Source organism: Coenobita brevimanus, chromosome 63 (genome assembly GCF_032717465.1).
Source record: "Coenobita brevimanus isolate Jiangsu-jjx chromosome 63, ASM3271746v2, whole genome shotgun sequence".
Lineage (NCBI taxonomy): Eukaryota > Metazoa > Arthropoda > Malacostraca > Decapoda > Coenobitidae > Coenobita > Coenobita brevimanus.
The window spans coordinates 28,461,061-28,478,560 of record NC_137016.1 but is presented as its reverse complement, the minus strand read 5'-3'; the positions used below and the strand labels follow the sequence as shown (position 1 = coordinate 28,478,560).

Genomic DNA, 17,500 nt, shown 5'->3' with positions numbered 1-17,500 from the left:
TCCTCTACGTCCGGAAGCGACACATACACCTCATTCGGAAAGTCTCTCCTAGGTTGTTACTTATTCACCCCGCCCACAGTTCATTGCGGAAGGAGTGTATGTTATCGCTGGCTTCATTCATTTATTTACAGTATTTATTTATTTATTTGTGAGTGTGCATTGATTATCTCTTGAACCAAAGAACGGATCATCTTCAAACTTTGCACACAGGTTAGGTATGACACATCGGGGAAGTGATTCGATTTTGGTGAAAATACCCCAAGGTTAAGGGCCTTGAATCTGACCTTGAAAGGTCAAATTCAAGGTGGTCAAATCAGCCAAACGGTGAGAGATAGGCACATAGCGGTAGTTACTATTAATAACTAATAGGAAGTCATATATGAATATCCTATTGACACCATCAGATGTGACCTTCGGTGACCTTGACAGGTCACTCTCAAGGTTACGCAGATTTTGAGTCCTGAAAACAGCCAACGGTGGGAGACAGATGCATGGTTACTATTAGGCTAATCACTAAGAGCAAGTCGTATGTGGAGATTCTACTGGTACCATTTGGCATGACCTTGAGTAACCTTGAAAGGTCAAACTCAAGGTCATGCATATTTTGAGGCCTGAAAACAGCTAAACGGTGAGAGATGGCCACATGGTTACCATTAGTCACTAACAGGAAATCATATATGGAGGTTTTTTTAGCACCTTTAGGACCTTAGGTAACCTTGGAAGATCAGTCTCATGGTCAAGTATTGTTTGAGGCTTCAAAACAGCCAAACGGTGACTACTAATCACTAAAAGGAAGTCATATATGGAGATCCTATTTCCACAATTTGATGTCACCTTGGATGACCTTGAAAGGTTAAAGTCAAAATCACACATATTTTGAGGTCTCAAACAGCCAAACGGTGAGTTGCTGTTTGCACCATAAGATGTGACCTTGAATGACTTTGAAAGGACAAACTCAAGGTCGATCAAATTCTAAAGTTTTAAATCTCAGAAACTGCCATTTCTTTTGTAATAGTGCTATTACGGTCATAAAACTTCATTTAACCCAATTTCCATCACCCTAAATGACTTTGACCCCAATTCAGCCAGCGAGGGTGGGGTGCTGCGATCTCGGGTCACTTTGCTCTAGTTGCCTAATTTATTTGTTTATTTATCTATTTACTTGTATTTTTGTTACTAGCTAAGCACAGAGCTCAATAAACTACATCCATTAACGCACCTGGCAGCCCCCTGAGGCCCGGTTCTCCTTTAGATCCGGGACCGCCAGACAGGCCTCTCTCCCCGTCCCTGCCAGGCCTGCCCCTACGCCCCCTGGAACCCAGATGCCCCATCTGCCCCCTCATGCCTCGTGGACCCTGCCATATAGAGAGGGAAGGAGATCTTTTGGTAATCATCATCATCAACAGCATCACCACCACCACCACCACCATCATCATCATCATCATCATCATCGATCATCATCATCGCGTATAGATGGGGTGAGGTAGGGTCTAGACACAAGAAAAGACTAATTACAAAGGATGGAGAACTTTCAGCAGCAAATCTTTTGAAGTGGACCACAAAGCCATCAGTCATCATCATACCTTGTTTTCCCGCCTAAGGATAGGGTGGGTCACACACACATTCACACATCATTCAAGTCGACGTTTAAACATTATGATGAGTAATTAACAAACTGATAAGTAAATGAATGCATGAATAATTACATGCAGTATTAATAAATTGAAATAATTCGATAAAAACATAAATATATATAAATATATATATGTAGGAATGGAAAAGAAAAAAATACTGTACTAGTGTATGAATATTTAATGATAACGGTAAATAGATATATGAATGAATCATTGCAGACACATAAAGATAAGGCAATCAAATGCATTTCTAACTCACAGGTTCGCCCATATCCCCCGGCTCCCCCTTAAGTCCCGGCTCGCCGTGTGGCCCCTCAGGCCCGGGCAGTCCAGTGAGCCCCATGGGTCCCTCCGATCCCTGCATGGCCATCATGTGCTGCGACAACTGATGCTGGAACTGCTCGAGCAGCTGATCTGGACCCTTCTCGTTCCCTTGCAGGTTCAGCTGGAAGGGGATAGACTCATGTTGTTATGTTTTTACCACAGTAATAAGACCGTTGCAGAGTTGAACTATTATTTTAAAAGAAGAATCATGATTTCAGAAAAAACAGAACCTGCCATGTTCACAATTATTTCTGTGTGAACTACATATTATGCCAGTGAGTCATTTTAATAGTTTGATCTAGATAATTGCAGGTAACTTTTAAACAATCTTTGGTGAGATGAAAAATATGGAGTTTATGCCTCTGTTTCCTCCTTTTGTTATGAATAAAAAATGCAGGGAGGATTACCAAAACTACAGTTCCTGGTTTTACACTTCTTCTTTTGCGTTTTATTCAGCACATCACACCTTCATATCCTTTTATATGTCACTGATGCAAACTATATCGATATTAAAACGCAATAAACCGCATACTAGAGAATGTTAACGTGTAACACGCAGAATAAATTGTTAAAGAAGAGGTGTAACGAAACCTACTATGCCATGTAGAAAGCTGCCCTCTGTTCTGGAATTTTTTTAAGGGTTACCAGCATGAACCCTATTTTAAGTGACATTGAAGACTTTGGAACACCGCTTGCTTAATGATTTATTTTTGCAAAATTTCATCTTGACATTCGCCAGTACGCAACTTAAATTATTTTAATATCGATATAGTTAGCATGGATAACACTCAAGATGATACTGAGGTGTAATATGCAAAATGAATCGCTAAGGAAAAGTGGCAATGAAATCTCCAAAGCCACTTGTGATCCGATGCCATGACTCACGGGGATCATGAAGACATGTCCTGGTGGCCCAGTTACACCGTCCGTCCCTGGGATACCGTCTCTCCCCGGGTCTCCCTTCGGTCCGTCAGGTCCTGGAGGTCCCGGCGGCCCTGGATACCCTCGCAGCACACCTCGAGGAAGGTACCGAGAGGCCGCGGTTGCGTCATAATCCTGTGGGTGAAGACAATAAGAGCTTTAAAGTATAGGACAAGTTCATTTTGGGGGGATCCTAAGCAAGTGCATGTTTTATTTGCATAACGTTTTCTCTTGCACAGGGAGAAGCATTTATCCCTAAATGATCCTCTGTGTAACGGAGAACTTTATCTCTATGCAGCAAACACGCAAGAGTGAAGGGAAGCCTAAGAAAAAGGTATTGCATGGAGCCTTATCTGGAAATTTTCAACACTCCAGGTTGTGCAAACGTATCCTCCTCCTAAGTTACACTCCTAGCTCTTACAAGTATCGCCACAGCTAATCAAAGCTTTCAATTTCTAACCAGCGGCGTACCGAGGGGGGGAGGGGGCATAGGGCCATGGCCCCTTCCCCCTTTTGTAATATAAATATGTGTGTGTGTATATATATATATATATATATATATATATATATATATATATATATATATATATATATATATATATATATATATATATATATATATATATATATATATATATATATATATATATATATATATATATATATATATGTATATATATATATATATATATATATATATATATATGTATATATATATATATATATATATATATATATATATATATATATATATATATATATATATATATATATAATGTATAAAAAATATGACCTGAAAATGATCATAAAATTGGCCCAAATGCAAAAAAAAAATTATTTGGGGGGGGGGGCTTACAGCACCCCTCGGAACCCCCCAGTTGTACGGGCTCGCTGCGTTCGCCAAAGTCATGGGCTGCACAGTTAAAAAGATTAAAGAAAAAGGTCCTCCTCTTTTCAACTTCTTGGGTACGCCACTGTTTCTAACCCCCACCTATACTCCTGTTTCCAGTCTTTATTCTTTTCCGCCTCAACCCAGAACCTGTGTACTCCTGTTTCCAGTCTACAAGTATGTTCTTATCCACCTCAGTCCAGCACCTGTGTACTCCTGTTTCCAGTCTGTATTCTTAATCATCTCAATCCAGTACCTCCTATCTTGCCATAATCTATTCAGTCCAGCTACCCAGCTAACCATGTTGTGTTGAACTGGACCAGATCAGGCGGGGAACTTCCCTTTGTATTCTTTTGTGCATTTTAAAACCATACCTACTCTAGTTTTTAGCCTGTATTTGAATTCATCTCCACCCCAAAACTTTTATGCCTTCTGTCATTTAAAAGCACCCCATCCACCCACCCACTTTCTTTTTTTTTTTACCATACTTATACCTGTATCTATGTTCATTCTGTATTTCCCACATTTATTTTTAATACCCACCCAGTCCGGCAGCCCAACTAACCGTGAAGTTATACTCGGGCTGGACCAGATCGGGTGGCGGGCTTGCATACACAGTCTCATCGTCACTCTCGGCTGCGTATTCCAGGCTGGTGGTGGCGGAGAAGGAGGCTAGATCGGGCAGAGCGTAATCACAGTCTGGCACGTAGTTCTGGCAGTGGTCGTATGCTGCCTCAGGGCCCTCAACGATGTCCAGCTGTTGGATGTCGCCCTAGGGGGAGGGGAAAGGACAGGTGAGGGTTCAGAGCTTTAAATGCTTCGAAATGGTAGGGTTATACCTAACCTTCATTAATACAACAACAACCGAACCCTCTAGAATACACACCTATCATCACAAAATGTACCCCCTTATCAATGCAAAAACCATCAACACAAGACCCCCCCTCACACACACACACACACACACACACACACACACACACACACACACACACACACACACACACACACTAAACAAGTGATATCATCATGGCTCACAGCAAAATACTTCTCGCCCAGCAGTTGTTGTCCCAGAAGGATGATGCCAGCATTGGAGAGGTGTGATGGAGAGTCCCGGGGCAGCGGCTGGGATGTGACGGTCTTGCAGTCCACCAGCAGAGTCACACTGTTGCCCTTCACACTCAGCCCTAGTCGGTGCCATCTGAGGGCAGAGGGAAGGTGGTATTGGAAGAGGGTAATGTAAAGTATAGTAGTATTTACTCACTGTTTGTGGCTGTTGACACAGTCGTTTTAATAGTACGAGTAAATAATAACGAGCTCTGGCTTGTGTGTGTGTGTGTGTGTGTGTGTGTGTGTGTGTGTGTGTGTGTGTGTGTGTGTGTGTGTGTGTGTGTGTGTGTGTGAGTGAGTGAAAATATGTATGTATGTATGTATGTATGCATGTATGTGTGCAATGTTTGGCTACTAATTACATCAATATCGTCAAACTTCTGGGGTGACTTATGCCGCACCATGATGGAATGTACTAAAGTAAAAAAAAAAAAAATGTAAGGATGGGATGCAAGTACATGTTGTTTTACTGCCTCGACCTTGTTCCAGTGGTTCTTGTTGCACTGCCACTCCTTCAATTTCATACATATTATAAAACGTCTTTTCTTTTAATTTTACTCATTTTTAAAGCCTCTGTGTAAGAAAGCTCTGAGGGCATTTATGAGATACTCTGCTTAAGATCATCATAGTGGTGAAGAGATTAATGAAGGCTCCGACTAACCCGCTCCCGTTCGAAGCGTTTCTCTTGAGCTAAATGCAATCTTCTGGAGACAAAAACAAGAGGGAACACTGAAAGAATGCAACACCAACACCATGCGAGCTGTTGGTGATTGAATTTTTGATCCAGCTCTATGACCTTAACCGAAGACTGATTTCTCAGACATAAAAGATCTCGCCCTTGCATGATCACTGACTCCATGGTTCAAAACTGATCAAAAATATTTAAGTACATCTTGCCCTGTGACCTTGAGCTTTCACCGATTGGTCTCAAAACTGAATAATTTAATCTTGAGATAACTTTAAATCATACCACCAAATTTAATTCAGAATGAAAAAAAAGAAAGAGTTAAAATGCCTAGAGTTGACATTGCCTGGTATACTTACATTCTGACCGATTCTTTTCCAAATCAATCCACTTCACCCTTTAGTCACACTTTAACCTTCTACCCAGTTTCTTCTAGGTCGAATCAAAATTGAAAAATTTAACCTATTCCCGGCCTGTTATCTTTGACCTTTTGTGGGCAATATCTGTCGTGCATCAGACCTAGTGAGGATGACATGGCTGTGTGAAAAAAACAAAATTATCAATTTTGACATTTTAAAGCGAAAGGATTCTAAGAAAAAAGAACATAGAGAAATTGGGAACTTCGTCGACTGTGTTTTAGCGTGTTATCGATGTGTTTTAGCAACTTTAGATGTTTTATTTTTTTTTAATAATAAAACAGCGGAAGGAAAAGCAAATGAATAAAAAAATAATAATCCATACACCATATTACTCGCGTCCTCCATTCATAAAATATCTGTAACAGTTGGACTTGAACAACTGTAGGTTGAAGTTTGGGGGGAAACAACTCCGGGGAAGCGAGTTCCAGAGAGATGCAGTTAGGGGAATTAAAGAGTTCTGATAGGCAGAAGTTCAGCAGGATGACTGTGTGACATTCCAGTCATGAGCGCTACCAGATGCCCGTGTAGCACGAGGGAAGGCATGGAGAGGTGGCACAATGGACGCAACTTCGTCTGAGCATTTGTCATAAAAATATCTGTAAAATAATGCAAGGGAGCCAACATTCCTTCTTACTTGTAGGGGAAGTGGTTTATTTATAATAGCAAGATTATTAATAATTCCAACAGCTTTGTTCTGAATTTTGTCAAGTTGTTTTAGTGCAACCTCTCCACATCCATTCCACAAGGGTGAGCAATATTCAAGCTAGGAGTGCACATGACTCTTATAAATTATAGCTAACTGCTCGTCAGTGAAGAAGTTACGGACTCTGTACAATAATCCAAGTTTCTATGAGGTGGTTTTAGCAAATGATCTGACATGAGAGGTCCAGCTGAGGGCATTGTTGAGACACAGAGAATTTCAATACTTTTGGAGATGGGAATATTAGTAGTATTGAAGGTAATATACGAAAATGGCAGTCTCAAAGTAAACTGAATATATTTGGTTTTACTAGCATTAAATAAACAAAGGGAGATGGTCAGGATCAAGTCCTGAGGGTTGGTGAAACGGGAGCTCCAGCTCTCCCTGTTACCAGCTTGCCATCCACCTCGGGAGTACTGCCCTGCTCGACTGGTACTACAAGCATGAGGATTAAGACTACACACTTAAAAATGTAATACATCTGTGTAGTTATGAATGACTATGCTTGCTTAGGCTTGTGAGCACGTCAGAGCCATCCCTACATGGAGTATCTATAGAAACTCTGAAAAAAAGTACTGACGACGTTTGGGTGGTAGATAACGGAAGGTCTCAAGGTTACGACCAAACTTCGGCTGTAAAAAGAAACAAGGCGTCTGACAAGGGATCTGTTTAAGCTTAACTAGATCAAAGAACTGCCATAAACTACTTGGACCTGCCTCCTCCCTCTTCTCTATCACCATCCCACTCTCCTCCCTCTTCTCTCTTCACTCTTCCCTATCATTATTCCTAATACCTCGCTCTCTTTTCGCTCACCCCATCACTGTTCCATTCTCCCCGCTCTTCTCTGTCACCATTCTTCTGCTCTCACTCGTCGCTATGACCATTCCTCCCTCCTCTTTCACTCCTTATTCCTCTGTCTACTGTATTTATCCTGTCCTTTAGTTCTGTACGTATATACTCCTCTCACTTTCTTTACCGATCACTTACTCTTCCAACTACCTCTTTCTTTATCTATGTGTTGTATTTTAATCATCGTCCTCTCTCTCTCTCTGTCGCATTAATTGGCTATGTTTCTAGTTGTGCATCATTAGCTAGAAGAAAAGCGCATAATGTATCACTGGCTCGTGTAAAGTCAAAGCAACCAAGGTCTAGAGAACTGTTAGGGTGTTCTAGACCTTAATGGCAACTATTTCAAATCCTAACACGTGTGTGTGTGTGTGTGTGTGTGTGTGTGTGTGTGTGTGTGTATGTGCGTGCGCACGCTGACAGCGTTACCAGACTCAATGTATTGCCTCCACTGTGATATCTATCTTGGTCATGACATAAGAGCAGCACCACACCACCTTCCCCCATCTCTCACTCCATCAGCTAATTCTATTTATCCAGCTGTCCATATCTGTATGCCTAACCCTCTATCCATCCCTCTATCCAACTCTGCATCTATCATCCCAAACTCACTTACCATCGTTGATAGCCCCGCCAAATTCCATGGGATTACTGCTTTGGTCCTGGTAGAACTGAAACGCTGCATCCATCCCTCCTCGCTTTATCTATCTGACTATGTATCTATTTGTCTACCGGTCTATCTATCTATCTATCTATCTATCTGTCTTATTATCTATCCATCAGGCGAAACTCACTTGCCGTCGTTGATAGCCGTGTCGAATTCGATGGTGTTGTTCTCAGCCGGGTTTCCGTCTTGGTCCTGGTAGAAGAGAGTGACCGCCTCCCCCACCTCCACGAGGAGCTGGTCGTCGCCCACGTCAGAGTACAGGCCGAAGAGTACGGATTTAGACCCTTGATCCGGCCGGAGGGTTGCCATCACGCTGAAGTCCTCGGGGAATTCGACTACGGAGGAAATTTTCAAGGGTGGTGATAGGGACGTGTGCATACTGTGTTTGAATACTTACACGTACATACCTTTCTGCTTCAGTATGGCTGGGGTCTTTCCTTTTCTTTCTAACATGATTCTAAAGTCCTAATGAACTTCAACTGAGGAAGGAATTTCTAAAAGCTGTGTTAGGAGTATAATTTCTTTTTACCCAAATATAGCCCATCAAAAAATTATTGGTGCACATTCAGCGCAAAAGATTTTGACAGCACAAGCGAAGAAGACTGCATTATGGCTGTTGGAATTACCCCACGTTACTAGTAATGATTTGCTTAGGATACGATATTTCAATTTTCTGTTATATTTATTACTATATGCAAATTATCATGTAAAAATATGAATCATCAAGGAACATTGAGAGCTGTACTGATCATTTAGGATACCATCGGACCCCACCTGCGTGACTCTACAAATGTACTTATCTACCTTTTTCGTTAAATATAAACTTCCTTCTATTCCCTATCACGAATTCTTTAGATGAGCAATGTCAGCTTTATGCCGTGCGAAATGCTGTCACACTGCTAAGTCATTGACAAATTCGACAGCAGGTTCTCTCTCTCTCTCTCTCTCTCTCTCTCTCTCTCTCTCTCTCTATATATATATATATATATATATATATATATATATATATATATATATATATATATATATATATATATATATATATATACAGTATATACCTAGGCTGCTTCCCCCAAGGAAATGGAGGTAGCCGAGACAGGACGACACACTCCCCATTTACTCATCCATTCAGACACATTCATTCGCATCTTAGCCCCAAAGGGGAGAAGGAACAGATCCTCACCGCATCACACCGCACATATTGTGGTAGGTGGGGCGGCGGTCAATATCCACTCACTCGATGTAGTGCTGCCCTCGGGTGACTGCCCTTTCCTCTCTTCCTTCCTTCCTTCTCTTTCTGTCTTTATTTCCTTCATTCTTTCCTCTGCTTCTGCCTACGGGTGACTTTGCATTGAGTGACAAGCCAAATGGTTTCCTGTACACCAGAAAACCATTTACTATGCTGGGTGGTAACCATATAACCAAATTATGGAGCCTGGTGTTTAGTGGGCAATTAAGGAGCTCCAAGCGGATTGAGCCTGTGCAGGTTTCTATCCAAGGGGTGGTTGGGGTTTATTGCTCATAAAATGCCACTCAGGGATGACTGAGGCTGGTCACTCTCATCTTAAATGTCAGGACCAACTTGCCTAGACCCGGGCTCATACGCTCCTCATGGGGAAACACGGGATTAAGTTATATATATATATATATATATATATATATATATATATATATATATATATATATATATGAAGATGATATATACCTGCCATTGATTTTTCTATGCAGCAAATCCACACCAACACTATCAGCTTGGTTATCTTGTCAGTCTTCATTCCGGCCAGTGATCAATCTACCTAAACAGCCAGCTCAGAGTCCTCGGTGCATCTCACACTGGTGCCACCCTTAAGTCATGCGGTGCACCTACCTGGGAATATCCTGGCGGTGGGGACCGTAAGGACGGCCTGCTTAGTGATCTTATAGGCCACGTCAGGTCCCTGGCCGAGCCGGTCGTCACACATTCCCCGCGCCTCCTCCACGCCAAGGGGAAGACTCGCCAAGTCCGCCTCCTCCAACAGCCTGCCCCCCGCTGCACAAAAGGAGATGTGCTTCTATTAGTAATGTGAAAATTGGAGGAAGTTAGACAAAGCCTTCATTATATGTAGTAAAAGAGCTGCTGAAGCTGCTCTGTGTGTGTGTGTGTGTGTGTGTGTGTGTGTGTGTGTGTGTGTGTGTGTGTGTGTGTGTGTGTGTGTGTGTGTGTGTGTGTGTGTGTGTGTGTTAGCAAATTGCAAGTCATCCAGATGGAGCTTGATGTGTTGGTGAGGTGGGGTTCCTTCTTGGCTGGACTTTGTGGGTGGGTAGGTGGATGTGTGGCTTCCCGGGGAAAAAGACGTGAGGCGGGCTTATGTTGCTAGTTCCCTTCAAACAGCCTCCCTCCACCCCCCGCGCCGAAACATTAACACTTCTATAAGCATTTCTGTGAGAAGTGGAGAAGTTAGACAAATCTTTCATTATTCACTACACCACCAGAAGTCATTCCTGATCTGAAAAAAAAAAAAAAAAAAAAAAGTCGTCTATAGGAAGAAAGAAAAATCCTCGTCTATAGGGAGAAAAAAAATCTTGCAATTCAGCTGTTAGAACTGTGGGGTCTGGACATAGCCTTCATTGTGTATTTCACTACCATACGTCTCCCCTGAATAAAGAACAAATTGTCTTTAGGCAGTGGAAATAATATAAAAAATATGACCTCGGACTGTGGAAATTGTGTATACAGTATCCTGTGTATAAATACCCAACCCTTGACCCAGACACCCGACACTCCATTATCAACACATGTACAGCTGCAAGTAAAAGTTCTTTTACTCCCTCATGGAAACCGAGAGTCATATTCTCGTCATCTTGGGTTAGTCTCCAGCATCGTTTCCTTACCATTTTGTTTTTCACTAAGCGATAATATTCTCTTGTATGTTACTTATGCAAACGAAGTCGAAATTATGACGATACAAATAACAAAGAAAAGATTATTAAGATGCACTGTGCAAAATAGGCTACGTCACAGGAGGATGAGCTGACAAAAAGCATCCTATGCTCACAAAAACACGATCTCGCATGTCAATGTACATATGATAATTAACCAGACTACCTAAAATGAGACTGATGACAGCCTCAAAATAAACTATGCCATTTCTATGATCAAGTGGTAGCGTATTGGCATGTAAGGGACTGTTACCCGTAGGGTCGCCCAGTCAATCCGAGACTTGGCAGGAAACAATTCAGGAATTACAGTTTCTTTAATAGAACTCAGAGTTTGAATGCTGCGCATAGAAGACAGCAGAAAACCTCAGGCAACGGAGTATCAGGATTATTATCAGGAGCCGAAAGTATTAAAAAGGAAAGAAATTAAGATTAATGCTGAAAACAGGCAAACGCTGCAAAATTTGAATAAAATCGTTTTTTGGCAGCAATAATACACAGTACACTTAAAATGGGAGTAAAATTCATATTTCTTATCTTGAATACTAAATTCGAATACGAGAACATCACCTGAATACGATGCTAGACACGAAGTGTTATGGAAAGGATGTAGAGCCCTAACATTGTCTTATTTTCCCATTGGGCTACTTGAAATAGGCTATAAAAAGACAGAAAGCTCTGCCAAGTTAAAGTGGACAGACAATATAATATTCTCGTATTTCAGTGAGCTACCGAAAGATCGTTTCTGAACTCGGTTATTAAAATGTGAACAACAGCGCTTCCTTAAGCAGAAAATGTTAGCATGTTAACAGGTAGAGGAATCAAGTTTTTGATGTGATGAAAATAACAAGGTTTCATTTACCCCAGTCAGGAATAACAGGTTAGCCAGGTGTGCCAGGGCCTCATCCCATGATAGTTGAACCAACTGCTGTATTTGACGCGGTGACGAAAGGTGAAAAAGTGGAGAGTGGAGGCATGACCGTAAGAATGGACATGGCTAGATGTGTGCCTCAAAAGATTAATATGTGTTTTGAAGTTAGCAAGGATGAAATGAGAGAGATGTCACTGTAGTGCAGGAGACAGACAGACAGACAGAGACTAGCTAGAGGGCCTGTCAACGCTAAGTAAGGTGACACCGGCTGGCTGCGCGGAAGTTTTATGGTTATTAATCACGGCTCGCCACTTTCTTACTGCCTAGTTGTTGTTTTGACTCGCTTTTTCTTTACTTAGCTTTGAAATTATAGCATTTTAGTCACGCATGCATATTTAAAAGAAAGTAACCATATTAATCTTCAACAGTACACACAGTCCTTCGTAATCATTCAACATCCATGGGGATTCTCTCTCTCTGAACCGACTAGTATCATGGACAGATCATATTACTTCCCTTGCAAAATTCACTTCCCAGAGACTGAATATGCTGAACTGACTACTTTTTAAAGCCATGCGCAGTTGTTGACTCACCCGCCTCTCTGTGGAGTACAACTCTCATGTATGTGTTTTCGGAGGAGGTGGGGGCACATACAACTCTCATAAACAGGGAGGAGCTAAAGACTTCTCTTCTCATCAACCCCCCCCCCCTCTTCCTGACTCCTTTTAATCTCCCTCCCTCCTCTCTAAGGTACTGAATCCATCTCCCTTCACTTTCGCTATTTCACTGGTCACTGCTCATCTTAACTGTCTGCTTGCATCCCTCCCTCATTACAGAGGTACAAAAAAAACGTCAATCAACGCATTCAAACTGTATTTCCTTCCTCTTCAACATCCAGCCTTTTCTATTCAATGTGTCCAGGTATCTCGAAATAAATAGAACTTGGACAGTTTTTAGTAGAGTCCCAGCCTTATAAACACCATGGTACCACCGGGATACGGACTGAACGTACTGTACCAGTGCGAGGACAACGAAGACGACTGATAATCTGCGTGTGAGAAACAAAGCAAGTCGTGCCATCCTACCAATGACACCCTCTGAAAAGAGAGAGAGAGAGAGAGAGGGTGGGGAGGGGCTGAGGGGGGGAACAGAGACAGAGACAAAGACAAAGACAGGACGAGGGAAGAGGGGAAAAGACAAAGAAATAAACAAACAAACAAAATGATACGGACAGAAAGAGTATGCAAGAGGTTGATATGGCTATCCCTCAACCAGGAAAAAAACAACAAAAAAACAAAAAACAAAACTGGTGGTGGTATGACTGGCGGGTGACTCCCTCGAACAGCTGCGCCAAGACAACAAACATCAGCTGATTTCATGGCCTCTGTCTAGATGTGATAAAGCCATTCGTCCGGCCAGCCACGATTGCTCTACCAGCCTCGTTTTCCACCGACCTACAAGCTGTGTGGGTCTGGGTGTGGCTGTGCGTGTGAGTGTTGGTTTGGGTCTGGACGAATGTGTTTGTGTGGGTTTGAGTGAATGTGTTTGTGTGGGTGTGGCTGTGGGTGTGTTGGTGTGCATGTTGGTATGAGTGTGAGGGGGGTGTTTGTGTGGGTGTAGGTGCGGGTATTCGGTGAGAACGTAAAATTAAATATGTGGGTGGGTTTCGGAATGGGTATGTGGGTGCGCGTGGATAGTTGTGGATGGGTACAGATGTGTGACAGTGGGTTAGTGTATGTATGCAAGTGTATATGTGTCGGGGTGATGTGTGTGTACTGCGCACCCTCACCATCACACCAAATCCATTCATTCCGCAAGCCCACTGCTAAACTCACCTCTCATCTCATCATCTTAGTGAGTATGGTAGCCGTCGTCTTCTATAGTAGAAGGACAGATTTAAGTGTGTGTGTGTGTGTGTGTGTGTGTGTGTGTGTGTGTGTGTGTGTGTGTGTGTGTGTGTGTGTGTGTGTGTGTGTGTTTGTGTGTGTGTGTGTGTGTGTGTGTGTGACACTGAGTGAGTGTGGGTGTGGGTGTACGACTGAGTGGGTGCGGATGTGGAGGTGGTAGGTGTACCGGTACTTGTGGGTGGTAGCGGGTGGGTGTGGATGGTTGCGGGTGTGGCTGTGGTGGTGGTAGGTGTAAGCTGGATGGTGGGTGTAGGTGTGGGTAATGAACGGTTTGTGTGGGTGACAGCAGGTGGGTGTGAGTAGTGGTGGGTAGGAGTGGCTGGCTGAAAGTGAGTGTGACTTGGTCGGCGCCAGTAGTAGTGAGTGGGTGTGTGTTGGAGTGGATAACTGTGGGTGGCAGTGGGTGGGAGTGAACAAATATACATGGTAGAAGGTGACAGTGGAGGGAGGGGGGGATGTGGAGGGCAGTGGGTGGGTGTGGATGGATGGAGGTGGTAGTGAGTGAATGACACAGGGTGAAAATAATGAGCAACACTAAGTAGTATGGGTTATGTAAAAAGCAATTTATTCCGAATTAAATGAAAAGGAAAGCACACAATAATACAAGAAGGACCGCTCAGACAGTGCAACACCCGCGCCCACCAATTGGTCTAAAGGCCGAACATTTGACTTTGCCCTGAGACCTCGATCTTTGAAGAATTTCTTTCAAATCCAAATTACTTAAGTCGTATCTGACCCTTAACCCTTCCACCAAGTTTGGTCCAAATTGGATAAAAACTGTTTCAGTTGACTTTACTCTGTAACCTTAACATTTGGCCTTTCCCTATTACCTTGACCTTTGTATGATTGTTCTCAATGCCGAATCCTTTTTGCCTATCCTTGCCTTTCCCTGAACCCTCCCATAAAGCTTGATTTAAATGGGATAAAACATTTCTAATTCTCCCTTAGTCCTACTGTACTCAGAAACAATAGGTCAACTCCTTGGCTGATCCTCAACCCTCCCCTACCAAGCTTGGTCTAGATCGAATAGAAATGTTTCAGGTATTCTGACAGCCACGAATCAAACATTGCTCTTGCCCTGTGATCTTGCCCTTTGGTTGAGTGTTGTCAAAATCGAATCAGTTCGTTCCTGCCTTACACTCAGCGTTGCTACCAAGTTTGGTCTAAATCGGATTAAAGCTGTTGAAACTGACCATCCTAGGTTAAACTTTGACCTAGCCCTGTGACCGTAACCTTTGATGTATTGTTTAAAAACCAATAGATCAACCCTCTGGCTGACCTTCAACCCTTTGAACAAATTTGGCTAAAATTGATTTAAAATGACTGAGTTATTTTATTCAAACAGATAAACAAACAGAAAGGCAGAAACACACACACACACACACACACACACACACACACACACACACACCAGAGCGGGTGTAACGAGGAGAAGAAGGAGGAGAAGGAGGAGGAGGAAGAGGAGAAGGAGGAGAAGAAGAAGAAGAAGACGAGTGAGAAGTAGAATGTCCTGTTGCATTACCGTTGCGCTATGAGAGGTGCCTGTAAGCTGGATGAAGTCGTGAGGCGGTAGCAAGATTTACTGCTTCACTTCCATTATGCATTATTCACTCTAATCAGGCCTACATCAGACGATTTTATTCAGCTTAAGAAGGAATGTAATATAATGAATGAAAAGGCCAATGAGGGATACTTAATTATAACCTTCCTGTTCGAGATATACGTACACATCCCAAAGGGAATAACATCGTCTGGAGATGGCAAGAACGGGTTACCTCCTCGGGCTGAAGGTGTTAACATGAGACATTTCATCGTAGTGAAAAGGTTAAAGACACAGCCAAACCCAGAATCAGTTCACGCATAACGTTCTTAATCCTTTCACTACAATTTTGTCATTTTTGTAGTGTATTCTTTTCTTAATCGCAACCATATTATTTTGGTCGGTTAAAAAAATGTAAAAAATAATAATAATGATAATAATAATAAAATTAAACCCTCTCTAGCTGGCCACAATTGAACTTGGGTCAGTGTCTGTGTAAGGTGAAAGTCTAGCTATAATTTCCGACTCTTATACATCGCAGTTTACTAATAGACATATATTGCCAGATTCGTACATTACCTTCAGTGCTACTAATATTCCCATCTCTAAAAGTATTGAAATTCTTGGTGTCTCACTTAACAGTGCCCTCAGCTGGACCTCTCATGTCAGATCACTTGCTAAAACCGCCTCAAAGAAACTTGGATTATTGTACAGAGTCCGTAACTTCTTCGCCGATGAGCAGTTAGCTATAGTTTATAAGAGTCATGTGCACTCTCAGCTTGAATATTGCTCACCCTTGTGGAATGGTTGTGGAGAGGTTGCATTAAGACAACTAGACAAAATTCAGAATAAAGCTGTTAGAATCATTAACAACCCTGTCATTACATATAAACTACCTCCCCTGCAAGTAAGAAGGAATGTTGCCTCCCTTGCATTATTTTACAGATATTTTTTTTGGCAAATGCTCAGACGAAGTTGCGTCCATGGTGCCATCTCTCCATGCCTTCCCTCGTGCTACACGGGCATCTGGTAGCGCTCATGACTGGAATGTCACTCAACCATATTGCAGAACTTCTGCCTATCAGAATTCTTTCATTCCCCGAACTGCATCTCTCTGGAACTCGCTTCCCCAAAGTTGTTTTCCTCCAAATTTCAACCCACAACTGTTCAAGTCTAACTGTTACAGATATTTTATGAACAGAGGACACCAGTAATCTGGTGTACGGATTATTTTTTTTTTTTTTACCCATTTGTTTTTCCTTCCTTCGTTCTGTTATTTATATATAAAAAAAAAAAAAAAAGTTACACGGCCATTTCCACTAATATATGACACCTCCATTCATTTAGGTCACTGTCACTTACAATATGTGATTATGTCAAGGATGTCAAGTGCACCAAATGCTACACCTCTGCTACACATTGATGCTGTTCCTGTTTCGTATGTTGCCAGGTGTACCTAAAATCTTTTGGAGATTTCAAGAATGTAATAAAAATACTTCACTGGACTGAGACTCGAGTGACATAACATTCTTCACCCTATCAGCCAAACAACGTAATATGATTTTACTTTATAATACTTTACTTAGCTATTTTGTAACCTCTAGACAATATTATTCAACTCAGAACAGGCCTCTAACAGTAACAAGATCTATGAAGGCTATATCAAATCCGTCCAGTGCAAAAATCTTTCCAGGACAAGAATAAAACATCTAGATACTGCAAGATATAACGAAAATTGTATAACTGGATCCAGGAGGTTAATATTTTCCCCTCTCATTTCAGACCCAAGTGACCATACATTCTCGATATTCCCTCGTTTTCCTTTAACACATATATAACCAAAACAGCTCTCTGACGACCCCTGCCCTTTCACCTCAGACCCAAGCGATATAACGTTCCAAATACATCACTACATATCAGCTTCACTGTTCCCTCCTTTTGCATTTAGTTTGAATTTTCCCTTCTTCTCATATACTCTAAATATTCCCTCCTTTACATATACTCCGAATATTCCCTGGTCTTCAGCTAAAACCTACCTAACATAACTTTCTAAAGACTTCCACCTTTTCAT

At 42.0% G+C, this 17,500-nt stretch overlaps 1 protein-coding gene across 1 annotated transcript in view; it reads right to left on the bottom strand.

Moving 5' to 3' along the window:
• The window catches only part of LOC145404318 (uncharacterized), a 144,153-nt gene that overhangs the window by 46,262 nt on the left and 80,391 nt on the right, over window positions 1-17,500 (bottom strand). The window contains exons 2-8 of the mRNA XM_080275838.1: window positions 10,063-10,224; window positions 8,323-8,530; window positions 4,807-4,969; window positions 4,334-4,540; window positions 2,844-3,014; window positions 1,894-2,079; window positions 1,220-1,355 (exon numbers count right to left, since the gene is read on the bottom strand). Of these exons, the coding sequence (XP_080131964.1) occupies window positions 1,220-1,355; window positions 1,894-2,079; window positions 2,844-3,014; window positions 4,334-4,540; window positions 4,807-4,969; window positions 8,323-8,530; window positions 10,063-10,224 (1,233 nt within the window). The remainder of the gene's footprint in view (window positions 1-1,219; window positions 1,356-1,893; window positions 2,080-2,843; window positions 3,015-4,333; window positions 4,541-4,806; window positions 4,970-8,322; window positions 8,531-10,062; window positions 10,225-17,500) is intronic.